This window comes from Corvus brachyrhynchos, unplaced genomic scaffold (assembly GCF_000691975.1).
Source record: "Corvus brachyrhynchos isolate BGI_N302 unplaced genomic scaffold, ASM69197v1 scaffold11, whole genome shotgun sequence".
Classification (NCBI taxonomy): Eukaryota; Metazoa; Chordata; class Aves; order Passeriformes; family Corvidae; genus Corvus; species Corvus brachyrhynchos.
In genome coordinates, this window is record NW_008236965.1 from 4,481,836 (window position 1) to 4,503,994 (window position 22,159).

General features: G+C 38.3%; 1 protein-coding gene across 10 annotated transcripts in view; it reads left to right on the forward strand.

The window, feature by feature from the left end:
• Positions 1-22,159, forward strand: part of SH3KBP1 (SH3 domain containing kinase binding protein 1) — a 189,173-nt gene that overhangs the window by 153,149 nt on the left and 13,865 nt on the right. For all 10 annotated transcript variants that reach the window (XR_001860063.1, XM_017728444.1, XM_017728445.1 and 7 more), the window contains 5 exons: positions 214-315; positions 4,272-4,323; positions 8,048-8,128; positions 10,555-10,717; positions 15,486-15,571. Coding sequence is in view for 9 of the 10 variants with exons in the window: in XM_017728444.1 (XP_017583933.1) it covers positions 214-315; positions 4,272-4,323; positions 8,048-8,128; positions 10,555-10,717; positions 15,486-15,571 (484 nt within the window). In the remaining variant the exon portion in view is untranslated. The remainder of the gene's footprint in view (positions 1-213; positions 316-4,271; positions 4,324-8,047; positions 8,129-10,554; positions 10,718-15,485; positions 15,572-22,159) is intronic.

Here is a 22,159-nt window from a genome sequence, read left to right on the forward strand (position 1 = left end):
TCATTGTACTTTCCTAGCTTCTCTGTGTGATAATGAAATGCAGGATGGTTATTGAAGTTTTAATCTGATAGATTACCCTGTTAACCTGGCACTCCAGCAAATTGTCATATTCTACCAAACAGGCAAGACATTATGCAAAAGAGTACTTCAGCTCACAAATCTGTTCAGTGCACAAGGACATTGTGGTGTTCATTTTATTTTACTGTTTTGTAGGATTGCATTGATGTGGGTTGGTGGGAAGGAGAACTCAATGGCAGACGAGGTGTCTTTCCAGATAACTTTGTCAAGCTACTTCCTTCAGATTTTGAAAAAGAGGTAAGCAATATATTCTTTCATTTTCACTTGAAAATACAGAACGAAAGTAGAGTTGAAAGAAATCCTCTTTCAGATATGTAATTTTGACAAAGTTTGACTTCTAATCTCATAGCATGAAACCATAAAGGAAAAAAATTCCTGGGTTAGAAAGAATTCGTGAAAAAGATGTGTGGCATGAAAAGTCATATTATGGAGTTTCCTTGAAAGGTTTGATTTACCCATCTAGTCACCCCATCTCCACTATGCTGCTCTGAAAGCCCTCTGTCCCTGGGTCCTACAAGTTTCAGAGAGACAGGAACTGGAGGTCCCAGGACTGCGTCATGTGATGCAACAATATCCATAATTCTTAACTCTTCTCCATTGTTTTTGTGGTGGAATATAGAAAGTTAGAGTATCACCTGCATGCTGATGGGTAGCAGTCAAGCACTGTTCCAGAGCAAAAAGGGTGAGATTTTAACTATGAAATTTGAAAAATAATAAGCTTTTGGTATCTCAGAGGCAAATTTCTTTACCTCTCAGAATTACTGAAAAAGAAGGTATAAAATCAATGCAGAAGTTTTTTCAGCTCCTATTTATTTAAAAAAGATGGCACTGTTATTTGCCAGACAATATTTAGAAATCTTGTGGTTTCTTGGAATAAAGGAATGGATTACTTCCCCCAAAAGTTCATTCCATTTTTAGGAACCTTTTGAGTCATCAGTGGGATATTACAAGCTTGCAATCAGACTTTTGATGAGTATTTCACAGTGACAGTGTAATCCTTCTGTGATAAAACCAAAACTTTCTGATGCCCAGCTTCACTCTTTGGCAGTAAAATTGGATGCCGAAGGCAAAACTTAAATAACTTGGAAGGCTTAATAAAGCAAGTATTAAACAACTGACAGAGGCTAACATGATAATTATTGAAAATTAAAGTAGAAGAGCAGCAAAAACTGTGGGAGATGAAAAGGCAATTCCACAGCAGAGTGGATATCCTGGCTTTAGGCCTAAAAATAAAAGAAGGTGATTTCTGGAAGAGGCAGAAATCAAAAACCAGAAGACACAGTGAGCCTATTATAGAAGAAAAAAATCTTTACTGGTATCCAGTTTTTGTGGTGTAATTATTCCATCTTTTTGAACTTTAAAATTATGCATCTTTAAAGTGATTTTTAGAGTACAATTGTGTATAACTTGTTGAGCAAATTAGATATTCAGACACTTGGAAATTGCAGCTAGGTTTGCTCTAACTGTGGAGAATAAAATTTTATTAATTTTTGAAATGCCACAGATCTGGCCACTTGCATAAGTAACTGGTAGGACTATAGACCGCCTGTCTTTGCTTGAATCAGTGCTAAAAGGGAAGGAGATAAATACTTTACCAGTGATTTTTTCAGGTATTTTCTGATGTGATCCAGAAACCTTGGATTCCATCCCATGGTCTGAAAGTATTTGTTGCAGCAGTTCTTCTGACTGCTCAAAAAAAGCTTGGGATCTCTTCCCTTCTCCTTGTTCAGTCCCCAATTTTCCAAGCCTGACTCTTTACCACACATGCCTATTTGTTCCAGGCCTTTTCTATTCGGTGCCTAGTCCCAATCTCCATCTCCCAGGTGGTCTCCATTACAGGATTCTTCCCTGAGCTCAATACATGAGTCCAGATCACCATCTGGATTTACTTTCTATCCCTACACCAAATTTCTTTATACAGCTTTTTTTCCCTCCCCTTTTACTCTTTGTCCCTGCTCTGTAGTTCTGTTCTCTTCTTGTCCAACCAGTCCTTTCTGCTGTCTTAATTTCTAGTCTGTCTCCATCACCTTCTCAGTTACCTCATCCAGCCACAGACCCTTGTAAATCCTTCTTGCTTCTCCATGTTTCCCTAAGGAGTCTTTTAAGGCCCTTTCCCACTACACCCTTTCTGACCTTGGTCTGCCTTTTTGAAACAATGCATTGCCATCTTCAGCTTTCAGTTAAAGCCACTTTGACAAATGAACCGTAGGACTCTTTCTCCTTTGTGTCTATCTACATAAGTGCTTTAGTTTTAATCAGGAATGACTTTGTAGTGAATCTGTCACTTGTCCATCTGCACTTGTTATGCTATGGAAGACACATCTCAGGGGACATAACCTAGACTCCTTACAGCTGAGAACTAAGCCAAAGGATGTGCTAAGGCAGTGCATCTCTTAGATTCCAGCTGCTGATGTATGGACAGTCAATGGGATCAGTCTCACACCACTCCACAATAAAACCCCAAATGCCTATATTGTGCTGTTGGATCCTCAGCATCAACTATTTCACTCTGCAGCCATTATCAACAGAACTCCTAATGCCTATCACATTGTCTCTGTCTCATTTCCTTTCCAAATTTTTCTTCACTTTACTGCATTTAAACCTTAAACCACATTGCCCAAATACTTGTGGAATTGTCTCTGAGAATTTAAGGGACTCACTGTTTGTGGACAATGGCCCATGGCAGCCAGTCTGGAGAAGATCGTTCTGACCTCCCGAGCTCTTGGCCACAGCTTTCTTAGGTTGATGACAGCAGGTGGTCTGGTCAGGGTAAGGTGATAGAAGAAACTTGAAGGTTTCTGGATAACAACTCTGAGATTCAAGATGTTAGGCTTACCCAGTCTGTGCAAAAACTGGTATTTTTTTTCTCCAGAAATGAAACATTTGCTAGATTTGAGAGAGATCCCTTGGAAGGGCATGTGGCAAGCATTCAGCCTTCACAGCAAACCTGCTCTCTTTCAACACTCAGACCAAGATCTGAGAGTTCTAGGACGGACACTGAACTAATTACTGCAAGTGAACAAAGCAATTGATCTTTCTCAAAAGCTGTCGCAGATAGAAAATAATTGGGGGAAGGGAAGGGATCAATAAGAGTTTGAGAGAAAATATTAGCCTAAATGGCTGATTAAAGTTTGGCAAAGCTGTGCATATCTGGAAAAATTATTTTATTCCACATTTGTTCCACAAGACAATGGACATTGCTACATAGGAGCAATGTAGTGAAAGTGATTGTGATCTATCTGTAGCAAAGGAAAGAAGGTCCTTCTCAGAAAAAAAGGATGGACATATGAAAAAAAAAGTGGTTTTTTGATTAGAATTTGCTTTCAATAATCTTGATAGTTTGTTGGGGCTTTTTTAAAGTGAGAGATAAAGTATGTCATTTGATCTAGCATCATGCTCCATTTGGCTTTTTACTCATTCCAACATGCATATGGTGACTGCCCGTGTGCTGTGTCGGCATTCACACACATCAGCACAGAAGAAAAGCCATCGCTCCCCCAGCCTGCATGTGAAAAGAAATTGTTCTGGCACTTCCAGAACCATTGGTGGTCATATTTCTCAGTCTTACCATTACAGATCTATTAGGAAAACCATCATAACAGAGAATGTATAAGTTAAAAAAAGGACAGATTAGTTGGAATTATTTGTTTCACTTCACCAAACATCTAAAATTCTGATCTTTCACATGTGGAACTCTAAACATATGGTAGTAAGTGAATAAAATGTAGCATTTGCTGTATTTCCTGGGTTCTGCATTTTTGCCTCATTTATGGGTCTGAAAATACCTCAGGTTTTGTCACATGTCTCTGAGAGTTTCTTTGTGTTCGCTTTTTTTTTTTTTCCAAAATGGGTAAGAATATTTACAAGGTTAAATTTTAAGGAAATAGACTTCTTCATTAGACCAAAGGTCATGTATTCCTCCAGTCTTAAGGTACATAAAATGAACTTTTTTAACCCCTCAGCAGGACATTTCAATTGCAAAAGTATAAAAATGATATTTTATTTGTCAATGCTATTTTCTCTCTTCAAATTCATTTTAATGAAGTTATTTCAGGAGAAATATGTGACAGATCTGTAGTCTCATGACTTGTAATTATTAATGTCAAGCACTTTATTATTAACTCCAGCCTCTGTATGAATGAGATTTACGGGCCTTTTGAAGCAATCTGTTTTCTTCTGTTATTAAATTTTAGAGACCGAAGAAACCACCACCTCCATCAGCTCCTGTCATCAAACAAGGATCAGGTAAAGAGCAGTTGATTTTGTACAGCGCGTCAGTGAGCACATCTCAATCTAAATTAGGTGTATTCAAATTTATATAGAATTCATCTGTATCAAAATTGATATGCAGGTGTCTACACAACAACTAATAAATTGCAATCAAATTGCAAATAGTTGGTAACCCTGAAAGACTGTGGTGTGCTTTAAATGTATTGCAATCAACCATCTATACCATTTTAAAATAACCTGTATTGCCCCTCAAACATGTTAAGTCAGAGCAAGTGTGATACTTCAATTTTTCGAATTTCTTTGGTTCTTTGATTGTATGCATGTCTGCAGTACAGACACACACACAGTATGTGGAGTCTGATAATACCTGCAGGAGGAAACTGCATTCACTGCAGATCTGATTTATTCTAGCGACACAGAGCCTTTTATCATGTCTGTAAAATAGTGTCATACAGTGCCTCCTCTGAGCTGCAATCTAAGTCTTGCAGATCTGCATGAAAGCTGGATCTGGCTGGCTGTTCCAGGTTCTAGGCCATAGATTCTTGGTTTTCAATACCTTTATAGCCCTAAGTATGAAGCTAAAAGGAGTTACCCTGAATGTTATGAAGATATAAGTGTTGCAAATGTATTAAAGGGGCTGATTCTGTTTTCTGAACAGATGAGTGCTAGCAAAATTGATTTTGTGATATCTTAGACTGAATTGTGTGTAGATACTGAGAGCTGAATTTACTTGCATTATTAATTTTAAAATGACCTCTTGATACTAATTTTCAAAAGTGCCTGCATGATTTATTTTTATCATGAAACTTAGAAACAGTTAAAGTATCTACACACTTGATAGTTCTGAACTCGGAAACCGAATTCCGGTTCCACTCATGTAAAAATACAAATCACAAAGCAGGGGATGTTCTCAGAGTTTTCATTTGGATTGCAGTTGTGGTGGAAACATAACTATGGCTGGAATTCTTTAATCCCTTAAGTCCAGTCAGTTTGTGAAACTCTGCAGCAGCACTATTGCTTCCCCCACTGCTGGCACACATTAAAAACCAAAACAAATATGTCCAATCTCTCCAGATAGTTTTCTTGTTACTGTGACTTGTTTCAGGTTTTGGTGCTTTGAAAAGTAAATTTTCCTCTCCTACAGACTTAAGCTCCTAGTAGAAGTGCAAGTTACACCAATACACAATTTACTGTGAATCAATATGCTATAATTTAACTAGTTTGAATTTTTCATGCAGTTCTTTGACTACAGAATCAGGACCATAAATATTTGTGTTTCTTATTGACCTCCATGGTTTGTTCTTCACTCTGTCTTGAGACTCAAGAAAACAAATTTGGTTTTAATCAGTAACAGTGTCCAGAGAGAGCAGTATGACTTTGCCATCTAGTGGTGGTTGGATAACAACGATGTCTTAGTGACAACTGATGTTATAGCCTGACATGTTTGTAAAAACTCTGTAAAACATTGTATTTCTTTCAATTTATATTGCTATAATTAGAGAATAACACTTTTAATATGTACCTGCTCACATACAACACTTTAACTGTGTCACCATAGCAGAATAATGCGCCTATTTTCAGAAGGCCATCTAAGTCTATGTCAAAGCTAAGACTATTGCAGTTCTTTCTTTTCATACTCAGTTTTTGACTGTCCTGGCTGATCAGGCACAAGAGTTCTTCTGATAAATATTTAGAGCTGAAAATCATCCTATGTTTATTACCATCCTGACATCCTCTACATTGTCAAATCATTTCTCCACTGAGATTATACATCTCCATGTCAGGTCTTATTGTTGATAGTAGGTAACAACTTCCAATAATGCTTCTGCATATTAGACCAGTCATAGGGTGATGAATAAATTTGAAACTGTCAGTTGCAGCCTGAATAATTAAATATTAGTATCTTCTGGTGCCAAGGATAAAATCAAAACACAGAATTAGAACTGGTCTTTGTAGTAGAAGTGGAATATGTGTAAAGAAGTGTCTGTATTATAGTGGAGATCGAAGTTTATAATCTCCACAGCAGTAAACTGGCAGGGCCATCTGTGCTGCACTAGTTTACAAAACAAGGTGAAAACTGGAGAGCCAAATTTAGGAGCACAAGTTCCTTATATATTGAAAAGCATTGAAAAGTCATTGAAAAACAGTAGGCATTTCACTGGGTAGCTGGGGTAAGCAATACAACTGTGTCCAGACCGAAGGGTGGGAATACTCTTGAGTTCCTCTGGGAGCTGATACAGAGCTCCCCAGAGCTTCCTTGCAGGTGACTGTCACCTGAGAGCTAAGGCAGGATCATGGTGCCTGCCTGGGTGTTGATTCATTTGGGGGGTCACAATCCAAGTAGAGAGAACACCTGAGTCTAGGAGCTCCTCAGTGGTTGTAGGCTCATTGTTTCTAGACTTGGCCTGAGAATGTCCCTCTGTGTGTTAATGATGACTGTTAATCAATAGACCTACGTGCCTTTCTTTTTGAACACACTAGTGTGTGCAAGATTATCAGTATGTTGACTTGTGCTTTGTATAACTTGTGTTTTGAAAGGCTTCAATTGCTTTGCAGCAACACCTTCTCCTCTCAGGAGTGAAGTCTTTTTCATAGAATCAGGTCAGAAAAGACCCTTAAGATCATTGAACCCAACCATAAATGAGAATTTAGTATTATTTATTGGCATGATAAGTGGTACAAGTATTGCATGTCCAACAACACACTTAGGTAAAGAAACAATGGCTGGTGATCACCACTGATGAGTACTGATTTCTAGGAACCAGCTGCAGAAGGGAGTTGCAACAGCACATTCAGAAAATGTAAATGTACTTGAGAACAGCATATAATAGAACAGATTGAAACAAAAAATTGCCTTGTGCTCCTTGCCCTGCCTCCTCTGCTTTTCTTGGATTTCATCTACTGTAATTTTTATTGAAATGCTAATAGTGTTACCTAAAGTGGTTTTCAACACTACTAAGTTGAAATGGCATTAGCACCTAGTGGTTAGCCAATGCAACAAATCCAATATCCAGTAAAGCATTTCTTATAACGTGGGGATTAGAAGATTTTATCTTGCATGTGCCAGGAAATTTTTGCAAAATCTTCCCTGTGTTGGTGCCACAAGTTCCCATATTTCTTGGAGCAACAGAAGTCCATATGTCAGGGCCTCTTGAACAGAGGCAGAAGTAGCCAGGGGCTTACACCTCCAGGTCAAAAGCTGTCAGTTAAAGTAGTCATGCAGAATGCTGCCAGCACTGCTTTTCTCCTCCTTCTAATATGTGGAAGTGAACAGCTACTAGTAGTGGAGAAAAAGGAGAGGGATGGGTTAATTTAATGTAAAATAAGCTCTGTATATTCAGCTCTATCAGGTATTCTCTTGACGTTGCCCAGTTAATTGATTTATTCCTAATGTTTCTGTGCACTGTTGAGTTGCTCTTCATTTAAGCATGTCTGTAATGATAAAGGATCTGTCCACATTTAAAAATCTGCAGTTACTGATTTTTTTTTGTCCACAGATTAGTCTGAAAGAGTCTATTCTTTTGTGGTCCATACTTTGGAAACTGTGAATTTGATTATAAAGACATTTGTAATTGTGGTGCAGGCAAATATTTGATATAAATTTCTATTCAGTTTTAGCAAGACATTTTCAAATTGGGGGATATAAAAAGCCTAAGAAATTGCAGGATTAAATCTTATGTTACTGTCTATGCTGTTTTGTTGGCTTGTTCAGAATTCCAAATTTTTCTGTCTTTGACAGGGACCACAGATCGAAAGCATGAAATCAAAAAGATACCACCTGAAAGGCCAGAATGTCTTCCTAATCGAACAGAAGAAAAAGGTATGAAATGTGCTTTTCTGCCTGTTCTCTGCAGAGAGATGAGGGAAATAGAACCAATGCACATCCTCATTTCCCACTCTCTGTTGCCATTAAGTGTATTGTTGGGATGTTTGTTTTCCACTCTGATAGACTGCAATGACAGGCATTTTGGAAAGGCTCTCATTGTTGCTTATGGACTAAATTCAGGGTGTTCACTTGTACCCAATTGCTGTTGAGTACATGCAGCCACAACTGAAGTCAAGGGGAGATTTGCTCTCAATACATGAAATGCTGTATAAAGCCCAGTGCTCTGTAAAACCCAGGTGCTCGATCAAGTAAAATACCCCAGATTAGCGTGTACTTTTTTCTTAACATCTATCTGCTTTGGTTCTCTAGTTGAAAGCAGGGTTGGTGGTTTTCCTGCATCACAAAGGGATTTTGTGGAGGTATAGTCATTAATGCTTATGAATCACACCATTATCTTTGCCACAAAAGTCACAGGCAAGGCAGTGCAGAAATGAAAAAATTCTTCAAAGCTGTGTTTGAACATTGCAAGAAATGGGACACAGTAGCACACAGAGCAGGGACAAGCATATTAAACCTTTAATGGGTTCATTGTGCTCATTGTGAATTGTGAATAGTCTCAGGAAAATAGTTACATCAATTCACTAATTGAAGATGGTGTCAAGTTTCCTATGTGTAAGTGGACTATTAGATTGTATGAACAAGTGTGTTTATTGGATTTCTTAATGTCTAAGTATTTGAACTTGCAGCCTTTTAAAAGCCACGTGTATGCACGTGACTAAATGCATAATATCCAGTTATAATTTAGGGCCAGAACCTTCAGATTTTGCACCAAGATCTGTTTCTGGGTATACATCTTAGTGATCTGACAAGTGTTTAGCTGTTTCCTCTACATATGTTTACTTTTGATTATGTGTTCTGCTTCTCATGGTTATCTTAGCAGTAAAATCCTTTGCTTTCCATTTTCGAACTTAGAAAACCAACTGCTAAAACAGCAGAGGAAGTTTAAATATGCTACTCTCCTAGGCTATAAATATCTGTAACTTTTCTAAACATTGAAAAGATGCTGTAGGAGTTGTGCCTACATTTCAGGAGTACCGGGAGTGGCAGGAATCGCTCATGTGTGGCAGCAGGGGTGGCACAGGAACATCCTTTGAGTTGTGTGTTGGCACACTGCCCAGCCTGTCCCTCATAGAATTTCAGTTCTTGGACACTGAGCAGTATAAATTGTTGTAGGATTAAGTGTGCAAAAATTACACAGCATGCTGGAAAAGCTTCAGTGTTACTGAGGATCTGATGACTGCATCTGCTCAAAGCATATTGCCTGTGAACAATAGTCACTAAATGGACTATTCCAAACCTAATGTACATTGCGTTTCTGGGGATTTATTCTGTGATCCTCTCAGACTGAAATGTAGAACCGATTAAGCAATACCCTGTAACATTCCCAATACCTCTTATATGTATACAGAGGTGTAGCATTCATGGCATATTCATGGCCAGCATTGTCAAGGGAAGTGGGGTGTTGAAATAGTAGGATATAGAGCAGACTTTTGGTCCCTTTGAGAGTTTTGTCCTTTCTTTAAGAAAAATCAGGCCTTTTCTGGTGTGGCAAACATGCTTACATGTTTGTTTTGTATTAGGAATTTAGAGCATATTATTTAGACGAGTTATTCATGTGTATTGTACTTTACATATTCACAGGCAATGAGTGTTTGGCATTGGATATTAACATGGTGGCACTCCCTAACTATGCATAATCAGTTCTGCAAATGATCTAGGTTTTCATTGGCTAGCTGAAAAACTCAGCATATAAGACTGTGCTTAAAACCTAAATAATAGGTCTGATTTTTCTGAGGAGTTTACATCCTGCTACACATTGTTAAATTTTTGTGCTTGTATTTTATTTTCACTTAACTGCAGTTCACTTGAATCATGCTTCCCCCCCCCAAAAAAAAAATGTCCAAGAGATGTTAAGAATATCCAGCATAATTATTTTTGTGATCTTATAAATTAATATATTGTTTCATATTAAAATTTAATATAAGTTGTGCTCATGGAAATTGTACCATATGGTATGTAATTTCTTGCCATTCTTGTACTTTACAGTCAGAAACCAATAAGTTACTAAAATAAAAAATAGTATTCCCATTAAGACACTGCACATATTTTGGCTGGGGAGTTGCAGGCAGAACAGCCAGGCAGGTTGAACAACTGATTTGTGGCAAACATATATAATAATAAATATATATAATAAATAAAAAGAGAATGATTTAGAACAGAAATGGAAAGGAAATAAGCTTTTTCTTTATATACAATCTATCTACGGTTGAAGATTTCTTCTTTAATTGTAGACTTGTGAGTGCAAATGAATTCCACTTAATAATATCCATGTTCTTTTTCTGGAAATGATTGATTTAAAGAAAGATCAGAGAGAGAGCAAAAACAGCTAGACTTGCAGAAGCCTTCAGTTCCTGCTATACCTCCGAAGAAACCTCGGCCACCCAAAGCCAACGCTGTGAATAGACCTGGTACCTTGCCCCCGAGACGACCAGAAAGACCAGTTGTGCCTGTGACTCACGCAAGGTATTTTCTTCTGTCCAATGTTTTTGGGATTAGTGGAAAAAACACACATTTAAAAAATTTAGATTTTACAGTTTATGTCACAATTTATTTCACAGTAAACTGTATTTAAAGAACAAGAAGATAAAAGAAAATCCATGTAGTCATCTGGCTGGATCATAACTATCTTCTCAATAATAGCAGTCAGACTGCTCATTACTAGTTCATTTCTGCACACTTCAATTCTACTATTACTGCAACAGTGCAAAATGTGTGGGAAATATCAGTATGTTACTCTGATGCTGACTTTCTTAGTTTACCTCAAATTGTTGCAGCTTAGCTTGGGCACTAAATCAGTGTAAAAGCTTGGATTGTGCTGAGGAATAGCATTAGACAATGCACATTTCAAATACTGTCAGCCTGGTTTCAGTCTGCTTACTTTGATCATTTTAGATCAAATTTTAGCAAAATACACGTGTCTTCTTAGAATGCTCTTTTAGCTGGTACCGCTGCAGACTAGTGCTATCAAATATTTATGCTCTAATGTTGGTTGTCACTCTGCAGTTACATGATCCTTTTTATCAGAGGTGGTTACAGCCTTTGAGGAGCACTGAGAAACTGGACTTGCCAACACAACTCCGCTTATTCTCTGCTAGAACAGAGGTTACAGAAATTAAAGGCCTGACTGTAGTCCTAATCGAGTCTAGGTGGCTACATTTTAGTCATCAGCATCTGGGTTGTGCACTGTAGATTTCCTTTATGCATAATGAATAGAGTTAGATGAAAACCAGAATAAAAGCAGTTGCCTAAAATGGGCAAGCTGTGCATCTTGCAGAAATACTAGAATATAGGCATGGAAATAATTTTGCTATTGTACTGTTAGGAAAATTATCTGCCATTGAACTTCTGGAGTTCAAGTATTGTAATGGTGAATTAAATACCAGAATAGAGTATAGGTTAGAGTAGAGTGAAATGCTAGACATTGGTTCCCTTCATTCCTCCACATATGGTTAAATAAAAAAATGCTCTCAGTGAGAAATCTGAGGCAAATTAAAAGAAAAAAAGGCACCTACCTTGTGCTCCCAGTTTCATCTTACTGAAATGCTTTGGTTGTACATCTCCGAGAACTTACCCTTCTATCCAGGTGCTACTGCCACAGCTTCTTTTGGACTTGGCTTTGAACATGCTTGTCCAGTTGCTCCAAAACACAGTCTATACCTGCTGATCACCTGGGCATACTTGGAAATACAAGTATTTACTACAATCTTCAGATTTAGCTAAGTGATATCTTGGAAAGATCAATACATAACCTAGTGTTCAGTTCACTGGTGAAGGCATGCAATGGAGTAGCTATTCTTTTGTTTTCTCCTTTGCCTGAAAAATTTTAAACATACTATAAATTTTTAGCATTTAGAATTTTGGGAGGGTATTTTGTTGCTCTTGTGTTTTCCTTTTCTAAGTACAAAACTGCATGAAGTAACCATGTATTTTTAAAGATATTTCAATTTTCATGTTATCAAAGGCAAAAGGCACACCTAAACAGTAACCTTGTTATGTTCTTAATTGTCCAAACTTCACTATGTCTAGCACAGAAAAAAATGGAAAAGACTTTGAATTGCTTAGATAATTAAGAAATATGAAACTTCAAATGGAAGCAGTCACTTCAGTAAAGGTGTTTTGTTTTTAAATCTGTTTGTTTAATAAGATAGTAATTATCTTAAGGTCTACTGGTATCCATTTCCAAAATCTGAAAAGACTAAAGCAATTAGAATAAAAATTGAACCAGCAGAACTTTTGCTGACCTGTTGTGGTTTAACTCTGGGCAGCTGAGCCCCACGCAGCCACCCACTCACTCCCTTGCAAAGGGATGGGAGTGAGAATCAGAAGGACAAAAGTGAAAAAACTTGTGGGTTAAGACAAAGGCAGTTTAACAGGTAAAGCAAATGATGCATGTGCAAGCCGAGCAAAGAAACTTGCTACATCCCATGGGCCAGCAGCTGTTCTGCTGTCCGCTAGAAAGCTGGGCTTCATCACCTGCAGTGGTGACTTGGGAAGACAAATGCCCTAACTCCAAACATCCCCCCCTTCCTTCTTCTCTCAGCTCTAAATGCTGACTGTGATGCCATGTGGTGTGGGATGTCTCTGGTTTCAGTTGGGGTCAGCTGTGTCCCCTCCCAGCTCCTTGTCCACCCCCACCCTCCTTGCTGGTGGGATGAGAGGAGAAGCAGAAAAGGCCTTGACTCTGCAAGCACAGCTGAGTAATAATGAAAACGCCCCTCTGTTATCTACGCTGTTTTCAGCACAAATTCAAAACACAGCACTATGCAAGCTGCTATGAAAAAAATTAACTCTATCCCAGCCAAAATCAGTACATGATCCCTAGGGGAAAATTACTGTAGTTACAAAGTGAGTCCCATGGGATTTCCATGGCAGCTAAGCCAAAGAGGATTTTCTTCTGTTCTGAGTAAGTGGCTTGCACCTTCTGCATCTCACTGACTTTTTTTAGTGATGATTGTTTTTCCATTTAAATATAATCCTCCTTCACTGGGGGCAGAGTAGGGCTTCAAGGGCAATAGGACAGATAAAAACTATGTGGGACAGTGAATAGCTGTCAGTTTGTTCCAAGGCTTAGACATACCATGATTATACAATTTACAGATAAGTCAATTCTCTGGAGTAGGCAAGCCATAAACGTCTACAGAAGGTGCATCTTTACAATCAGTTTAAACCAGTCCATGTCCATGCCACTGCTAACAGGGTTCCTTGTCCTGGCACCCCATTCCCACAGCCTCCCTTATGTTTAGCACCAGCATTTGTGCAGCAACTCAGCCATATGGGTCAGCGAGTTGCTCCAGATGGCAATTAATCAGTTTGCAGTGGGCTTTCTATTAGTGTGGGGTTTCTCTCAGGCTGATCATCTGTCTGGTCAAGCTGACAGCCTGCCTGTATGGGCACGAGCAGAGAGGGACACGCTCTGAACGAGAAGGGGGGGCTCCGCTCCTTTCACAGCAGTATGAATGCAGAGTGGCATAATAAGCCTGTTGATTCTTCTGACAACAGGGTTGGGCTTTTTTTGTGGGGCTGTTGCCATATATCTTGGTATCTTTTGTAGGCAAATGGTAAATGTTGTGACTTTCAGCCCTAAATCACGCCATTCTAAGAATCTCTCCAAAGCCATACTCACACATTTCCTAGAGTGCTTCCAACTCACATCGTGCTCTCAGATTGCTGGGAAATGTATGTGTGCAAAACAGAGTATGAAGTCAGGTGCTCATTGCTTTGTCAGCCAAGAAACTATGTTGCTTCTTATAGGTTTACAAATATATAAGTAATTTAAGAAAAAGTTAAAGACTAAAAGATAAGAAAACTAATTGTTCTGGTAGATAACTTGGAAATACCCTTGTTTATCATCTTACCAATTAATACATTTTTCTATGCATGTATTAAATTTCTTCTGTGTCCTTCCTGGTACAGACTGCCTGCCATATTGAGAGCTGTAGAGGACTAGTTTGCTTTTAATCTGATTGTCTATTTTTTTGTTCACTTGTCCCCCAATCACAGGGTTTAATGGGATATATGTTCCCTTAATCTATGACTTCCTCTGGGTTTTAATAAAAATTTTCACCTCTTTATCACAGCCTTCCGGAAGTCAGAAATAGAGTTTCCAGCCACTTTGTGTTTTGGTCATAAACTGCTGCCATGAGCTGAGGTTCAGGCCATCTGTCATCAGCTTATGGTATCAAAAGCAGAGACCAATGAAAAAATCAACAAGATTTGGGAGCTCACTATGTATTCAACAGCTAATTGTTGCTAATTATTGCACTGTGCAATAGTGCACATCTGCCCTGATTGTACCGGGGCAGATCTATATTTTTATCCCTAAATTGGGTACCTTACATACATCATAATTTTTACAGGACTACATTGGGAATAGTCATTGTCGAAAAACTATTGTATTTGTCAGATGACCTGACAATGATGGCAAGTACATTAACTGAACAGCTGTTATCACAGTAAATATCAGAGATTTGAGTGACCTGTGCAATACTGAGTTACTTGCCTACCACTGTTTTTTTTAAAAATTGTTTCAACAGGTAGATTATTTTAGTAAACTTGCGTGCTTGTGGGATAGAATGTTCTCCAAAGAAGGAATAATTTTGTTGCTTTTGTTTGATCTCCTATTTGACTTTAAAATAGCTCCTCTGTATGAAGTATCATAGCTCCTGACACTTTGCTATTCCAAAGCCATTTCTGACAAATTAGGTCATCTTGGTTCTTTGGACTGTAGAAACACTATTGATAGTCCAATCTCAGAAGAAAAGTGCAAAAACATGGTGGAGGAGCTGAATTGATGAGTAAACACTCAGAACTGCTGATATGCACAATGCTAGCTTGAGGTTCTCTCCCTTTCTGCAGCATTCCAGGTAGTCCACTGCTGTAGTTTGTCCAAGCCAATTAATTAGAAAAAACTACAAGGAAGATCTTGAAGAATGTCCCCTTGCCCTTAGGTTTCGTTCGTGTTGAGATGCTGTGAACATCTGAAGAATTATTCCAGACACTACAGTGTCTAAAATAGGCTTTTTTGACAGGTGTTAAGGAGAAATGAGATAAGGTTAATCCAGACAGCATGTCGATTTACTAGAGATTGCTGTCACTGACATTGCTATTACTCTGGTGCTGCAAAGGAAGAATACTTTGCTCTCTCATTATTAATTGCAAGTTAGCTATCAATTTACTGTAATCCACACAAAAACTTCCAATAAAACATCTCCTCTTCTTGATCCAAATGCAGGAGCGATAGTCCAAAAGTGGAATTAGTGGGCAGTACAGTATCCGGCGCTCTAGAGAAAGACTCCTCTGAAAGAAGCAATGACATCGGTAAGTTATAGCACTTTCTACAGTTTGCCTAAGAAATTAATGGTGCAAGTTTCTGCTTTTTAGTGACTTTTGTATAATTCAAGAGGCAGATTTGGCAATGAATGTGAGTGCTTTTATATCAAATTTTAACCGCAGGATTAAAGGATCATTTCTACTTTAAAATAGTTTTGTTGGGGTTTTCAGTTAAAAAAAAATTAAATTAAAAGCAAATATGGAATAGTGAGCTATTTTGAATAGGAAGGCTCTTGTTATTTTTGTTTAAAAGTCTAAAACAAGTGAGAAGGCCAATCAGGAAATCTGATTTATAAGACATACTTGTTTAACTGATGTAATAGCAATGCCATGGTTTTAATACTGCAGAAGATTGTGGGTCTGGTGCAGTTAGTAATCTTTACACTTTCCAATACAAAGGAATAGAAACCCAGTTCAGGTCAATTTGACTAAATTTTACTTCATACACCAATTAAATGCAGTCTAAATTTCTATTGTAAACAACTTGTGTTCCTGACCCATGAACATTTAATCAGGAAGTCACCTGGAAAGGAGCAACAACAGGTTATTTTTCTGTCTTCTCTCACCCTCCTTGCTCCTCAAGCTGGCAAAGCCGGAGAGATGGTGTTTGCTGGGGTGGGTGCTGCCGTGCGTGGCCCTGGGTGAGCAGGGTGCAGTGGGTGTCCCAGGGCAGTGGGCACGAGCCCCACAGCCATCTCCTGCCTCTGCTCCAAGAGCCCAGACCAGCTGCTGCTGTCGCTCTCTGTGCTCGCAGCTGTGCCCACAGAGCCCCGTGCTTGTCACAGGCAGAGCCCGGGATCCTGCCTGTGTAAGCTTGCTGCCTTTCACCAGGCCATGAAATGTCATTTTGGTGTCACAGTGTCTACCCAGACTGCTTTATTAGAAAAGCATTTCTGTAAAATAACACCCTTTCAACAGCCAAACACGCCTTTCCTTCAGATTTGGAAGCAGAACTTTAAGTTATAAAGGAATTTTAATTGCAACATAACAGCAAAACACTAAATGCATTTCACATAGGTCTATGAGCTTTCCAGCATACGTATGTCTACTTTTTTGTAAAGCTTCTGCTGTCGCTATGCTTCTTCTGGAGTAGCAGGTAGTATGTTTTTCCCAGATTTTCATTTGGCTTAAACATGGAAAGCTAGAAGCTTGCAATAAATTGCATGAACATTTTTATTGTAGAGATTATTAGAAAGGAATAGTATGGAAATGCAGACAAATTCTACCATTTAGTGTTTCTTAACTATGTTTACAAATTTGCTTCAAAGCACATATGCCTCTGCTTACTTGAATATTATGAGTGCAGGTAGCATGTAGTGGTGTGATGGAAGTAAACTTTTTTATTCCTTGTTCTAGTTTCCTTGGAATCACTATCATGATAAAAGCTGAAAGTGTTTTGGGTTTTTTTAGTTTTGTTGGTTATGGTTTTATTTTGTTTTGTTCTTAACATGTTAGGCAGAAAATCTGATTTATAAGAATTTTTGTTCATTTCCAGAACATGGAGGGGGAGAGGAGGGTGGTGGAGGGAGGAATTTGGGTTGTTTTGGGAGGTTTTTTTAGATGCAGAATAGGAGCCAACAACAACAACATGTTGCAAAGGGTTTAGCTGATGACCTCCTGTTACCACTTACACGGAGAACCTATTGAGCTCAAGGATAAAATAGTGTGAATACTTAAATAAGTAAAACTTGATAAGGTCAAACCAGATTGGCATTTAAAAGGACGGATCGTGTCATTCTAGCCTGTTAGACAACTTTTTAAAAGAAAAAATAAGTAGATTATGGTTTTGAATTGAAAGGGATTGAACAGAGATCAGAACTGTAACAAATTTTCAGGGGGCTTTTGCCAGCTCGTGTAAAATGTTGTCAAGTAAATAAAAGGCATTTTAAGAGAGGGCAGAGTAATAAATCAAGGCTTAATAAGAAAAACCAATTCACAGTGGATTAATGTCTTTTACTGTGAGGAAGGGTTTGGAGTTCAGAGCAGTCTGTGTTGCAGCGTAATTGTAGAGGTTTATGGTAAGTGTGTTATATTTAGTTTATTTTATTTACAAAGAGAACAATGAGTTGGAGAAGTCTTGTGGCTACATGAGTTATTAGAAAAGAAGCTGGATGCGTGAGTGGAGTTGTCCAGTGTATTCCAAAACACTGGTGGATCTGGCTGTGTGAGTCCAGATAATACTTAACAGTGATACATCTTACTGGTGTTGCCCCCGTGTCATGTGCTCTGTAAGAAAGACAACCTCAGCTTCTCTGAGGCTCATCCATCCTGTCAAAATGGATTTGATTAAATCTACCATTTGGTGTCTTTTCAGAAATCCAGATTTACGCAACAAGTGTCTATGTGACAGACAAGGTGTGACTTAGCAGTAGCCTTTGAAAAAAAAATGAAGTTAAATGGCCTTTGTAGAACTTTGGATGCATGACCATTCTGGTTACTGGGCTCCTCTTTATTGTTCCATTAGTCCAGTGCCATTCCCAGTCACTCAGAGCTCTTGGGGAGAACAAGGGGAAAAGCAACAACTATCTGCAAGTTGCCTCACCCTCTTTCATGCTTATGCTAAATGATGGTTAATTGTGCTGAAAATGAAAACCGCAGCATGTCCTGGCTACTTTGCACTAGAGATGTTAAGCTGGGTAGTGACTGTCACTTTCTTAGTCCTATAGCCAGTCTAAAGCTTTTGTTCCTTTCATGCAGTGCAGAGAGATGGACAAAAACAATGGAGAGACAGTTTTGGTTATTAAAGCAAACCATACTAATGCTGGATGGTGAACAGTGCTTTATTCTGTGAATCCTTTTTAAGGATTTCTAAGTTGGTTCCTTTTCTTTACTGTGATGAGACCAAAACCGCTGTGACAGGGAGGAGAAGATACAGGGTTCTTCCATATGCCATCTCTCAAAAAGCAAACAAGTGATCAGCAACAACAAAGTCAGTAATGCCATCAACAATTGAGCAGCAATATGCTGAGTTGAATTGGGAATCCAGATTCAAAACTTGCATTTTGTCTAGGTGCCTTGGAAATGGCTTTTTCCTGTTTATTTTCTGAGTAATATTCTACCAGTGGATCAGTGTTGTCTAACCAGAAAACCCTACACCTTTAAAAACAACTTTAAAAACATTCTCACCCCACTTTACCAGTCAGGAAAATCAGAAATGCTTGAGCAAGGTTGAGGTGATGCATAATACTGTTAATAATGTTCTGTGAGTTGCATATATTAGAAGTTATTTTTATGTAGTTATTTGCTCATGACTTGGTTTCCCTAACATGTTCTGTGGAGTTGTGACTTCACATGTAAATTCTTCATGATAATTCAGTACTGATTACAATTTTCCAATCTGTGCTGACAAGAGAAAATTCTGCTTAGCAACGTCACTGCTGATTGTAGATATAATGGCAGCTCTTTCTACTGTTGTCCATGCATTTACTTCTTTTCACAATCCTTACAAAAGCCATTGGAAAACTTGCCTTCGGAATATATTATTTAAGAGGAACCATTCCCCATTCCTCCTCACTTTTTCTTTTCTTTTTCCCTGTTTTCAGTGATGTCTTTAATTTCCTTTGCACACATCTTGCATTCAACTTTTCCTATTTACATCTCTTTGCCATGGCTAGCTCTTCTTCATTTCATGAGGGTAAGGCTTTTTTTCTTCCATTTCTTTTCTATCCTGTCTTTGGTAAGTTCACAGTGCATAACAAGCAAATACAAAAAGAAGCATTTTGTAGAATGCCAAAGTTTACATGGATATTATGGTTTTGTTTTCTTTAATTAAAAGTTGAAATTGAGCATACTGTGACAGAAGATCTTGCACCATAGTATTGAAATGAGAAATCATTATCATTTAATGTCTCATAAGAAATTTTAGTGACAAAAGTGACGTGCAGTTTACATGTGGTGTTTGTCAATACTCTGGATTCATTAACCTGTTCTTGCAGACAGATTTTGTCATCGCAATGCATGTAAGCATTTAAAAACATATTAGAATGGTTTTCTAGTCTGAAAGAGAAAAAAAAAATCACAACAAACATAGTGTAAAAATTTGAAGAGTGTTCACTGGCACTCAGTGGAAAATGTGTGGTCATGTCACCCAAGACTTGCTCTCCAGTATCGCTGTGGTTAAATGAGAATGGTTACTTACATCTGTTGGTACATCTCTAACAACAACTGGTCTGGATTGGCAGTGGCTTTTTGAGCTTTTAAAATGCTTCTAAAGCAACATAAGCTACACTGACAATAAACCCTGTTCTACAAACAGAAGAGTTCTTACATAGAGCTGCATTGATTTCAACAGCTGTAATTCATGCCTTATGACATAACTTGACCTTTCTTTAGGTGACGTGTTTCTTTTTAATTTCATAAAGAATTTTGTATATGAGGGCGAGTGTGATGACAGAAACATCTAGCACATATAATAGCTTAGTGGATCAAAAACTAATGTTTCCAGAAAAATGGTATTGAATTATTTCTGCAAGTCAGGATCAATCCTAAGTCTTAACTATATACACACACACACACACACACACTTAGGAATCCTGGAATCCTGAAACAAGTCTTGTCTATCCAAAACAGGGTTGCTTTGGCATCATCTAATACTTAAAACCATATGGATTTAAGCTAAGCGCCTTAAGGAATAAACCACAAAGAATTAAAAATAATGTGTCTACTGTGGAAATGATCAGTTAATCCCCACAAGAAGCAGTTTCTGTGCTTTGCAGAAAGACTGAGTTGCACAGAGCCAAGTGAACACATCTTTCCAATATTTTTCCTGGCTCTTTACACGTTTTGCATAGTATTTATGAAAGCAGTTAATAATCTTCATCAGTGCTAGCATAAGGCACATATGCCTTCCTTGGTTCCTGCTGCAACATCTAATGATGGTATGAATTATCCTGAGAGTTTCCCTGGAAGCTGGTTTTAGTGCAAGTCCATTTTTCAGCATTTCTTCAGACTTTAATCTGCAGAGCATTTGCTGGTGTATCATGGAGTACTGGCCAAAGCCACGTTATTACCCATTCTTTTTTTTCCTGTCCCTCCCTGCAGCACTGGTGCTAGCTTGCCTGAAAGGATAGTTAAAAATACCCTATTGAAAATACCTAATAAACAAAAAATTTTTAAAATCCTCAGTGTATCCTCAATGTACCCATCATGTTTCCTTGAGCTGTATTTGCAGTTGTTGTAGAGCTTTATTTGTCAGGAGAGGTGATTGCTGTGCCTCTGACTGCAAGAAAAAGTGATCTAATGAGATTTGGACCACACTAGGGAAAAAGATGGAGAATATTTCCAGTAAAAGGCTGTAGAATGGAGCAGGTTTGTCTTTAAATCATAGGCTGTTATACTAAGGCCTTATAATAATTCTGCCTGAAAACACTGAATAAAAGTTGGAAAACCAGAAAATACTAGTAAATATAAGGGTTGGAGGACAAAATATGAGTCATATAATGAAGATCAAAATCTGCCTAAACCGCTTTCTATGCTGCTATTCATGCTCATTTTAATAGGGCAAAGCAATGGAACGGAATTGCCCAACTGGTTTAAGTTGTAATATTTACATCAGTGGGTCAAAATCACCCATAACCGTAGTTCCGGACTGTAAATATTGTAGTCATGAATATGGGAATGGTCCATTATATAAATTAATCAGGCTTGTTGCCCTGAGGGGTCCAGAAAAAAACAGTAAACTAGAAATTTAAATTGGTTGCCATGCATATCAAGTTGAGGTGCCTGAAAACAGCATATCCATTTCTTCTAGCTCCTCAGTTTTCTTGACCTTTCAGTTCTTTCTTGGCATGTTCTGAATTGTTAAAAATAAAATCCTTATGAGGGCACTGGCAAGTGGTTAGCAAAGCTCATTATGGCAGCTTTCTACATTCAGCTATTAAAGCGATAAAAGTCAGGATTGAAATGGGAGAAGATAATTGGGTGTTTTAGGAAAGGTTGTCCTAAAGTCACAGCTGTCCAGTGACTGTCCTGCGAGGCTGGGTGAGCTACGCTGTTTTCCTCTGAGGCACAGAACTGTGTGGGCAGGCCTCCCTGGCACATCACTGTTGCACTCCAGAACAAAGAAACCTTGCAGCCAGGGAGCTCTCCTCCTAAAAGTGCATTGCCCAAATCTTAAAAAACAGTCTGTGATTCATTATGGGTGAGATTTTGCTGCCTGAACCCTGGCTGGAAGCATGGCTGTATTCCTCGAAGGGTACAATGCTTTTCAGCGTCGAGAGAGTAGCAGAATCTGGATGCTTCAAGTAGCTAAAATAAATGTAGTTTTCTTAAAATTCCCTCTAACATTCAGATTACTGAGTTATTTTTAAATTTCTACTATATATTGAATGGGTACTAATGCAGAAGATTTTGTCTGCAGTGTCTGTCTCATTTGATAGCTTTCAGGATTATTGCATTTAAAGACAGTATATATACTATTTCACATGCCTGTTGTCAACCTTTTCAATGTATTGAAGATGATTATGAAATGAAATCCACCTCTGTGGTTTCTGTGACACTATCTTCTTCAAATGAATTCAATGCCACCTTTGCCTCATTTCTTTCAGCCCTGCTGTATTTCTGTTCTGTGAAACCTTG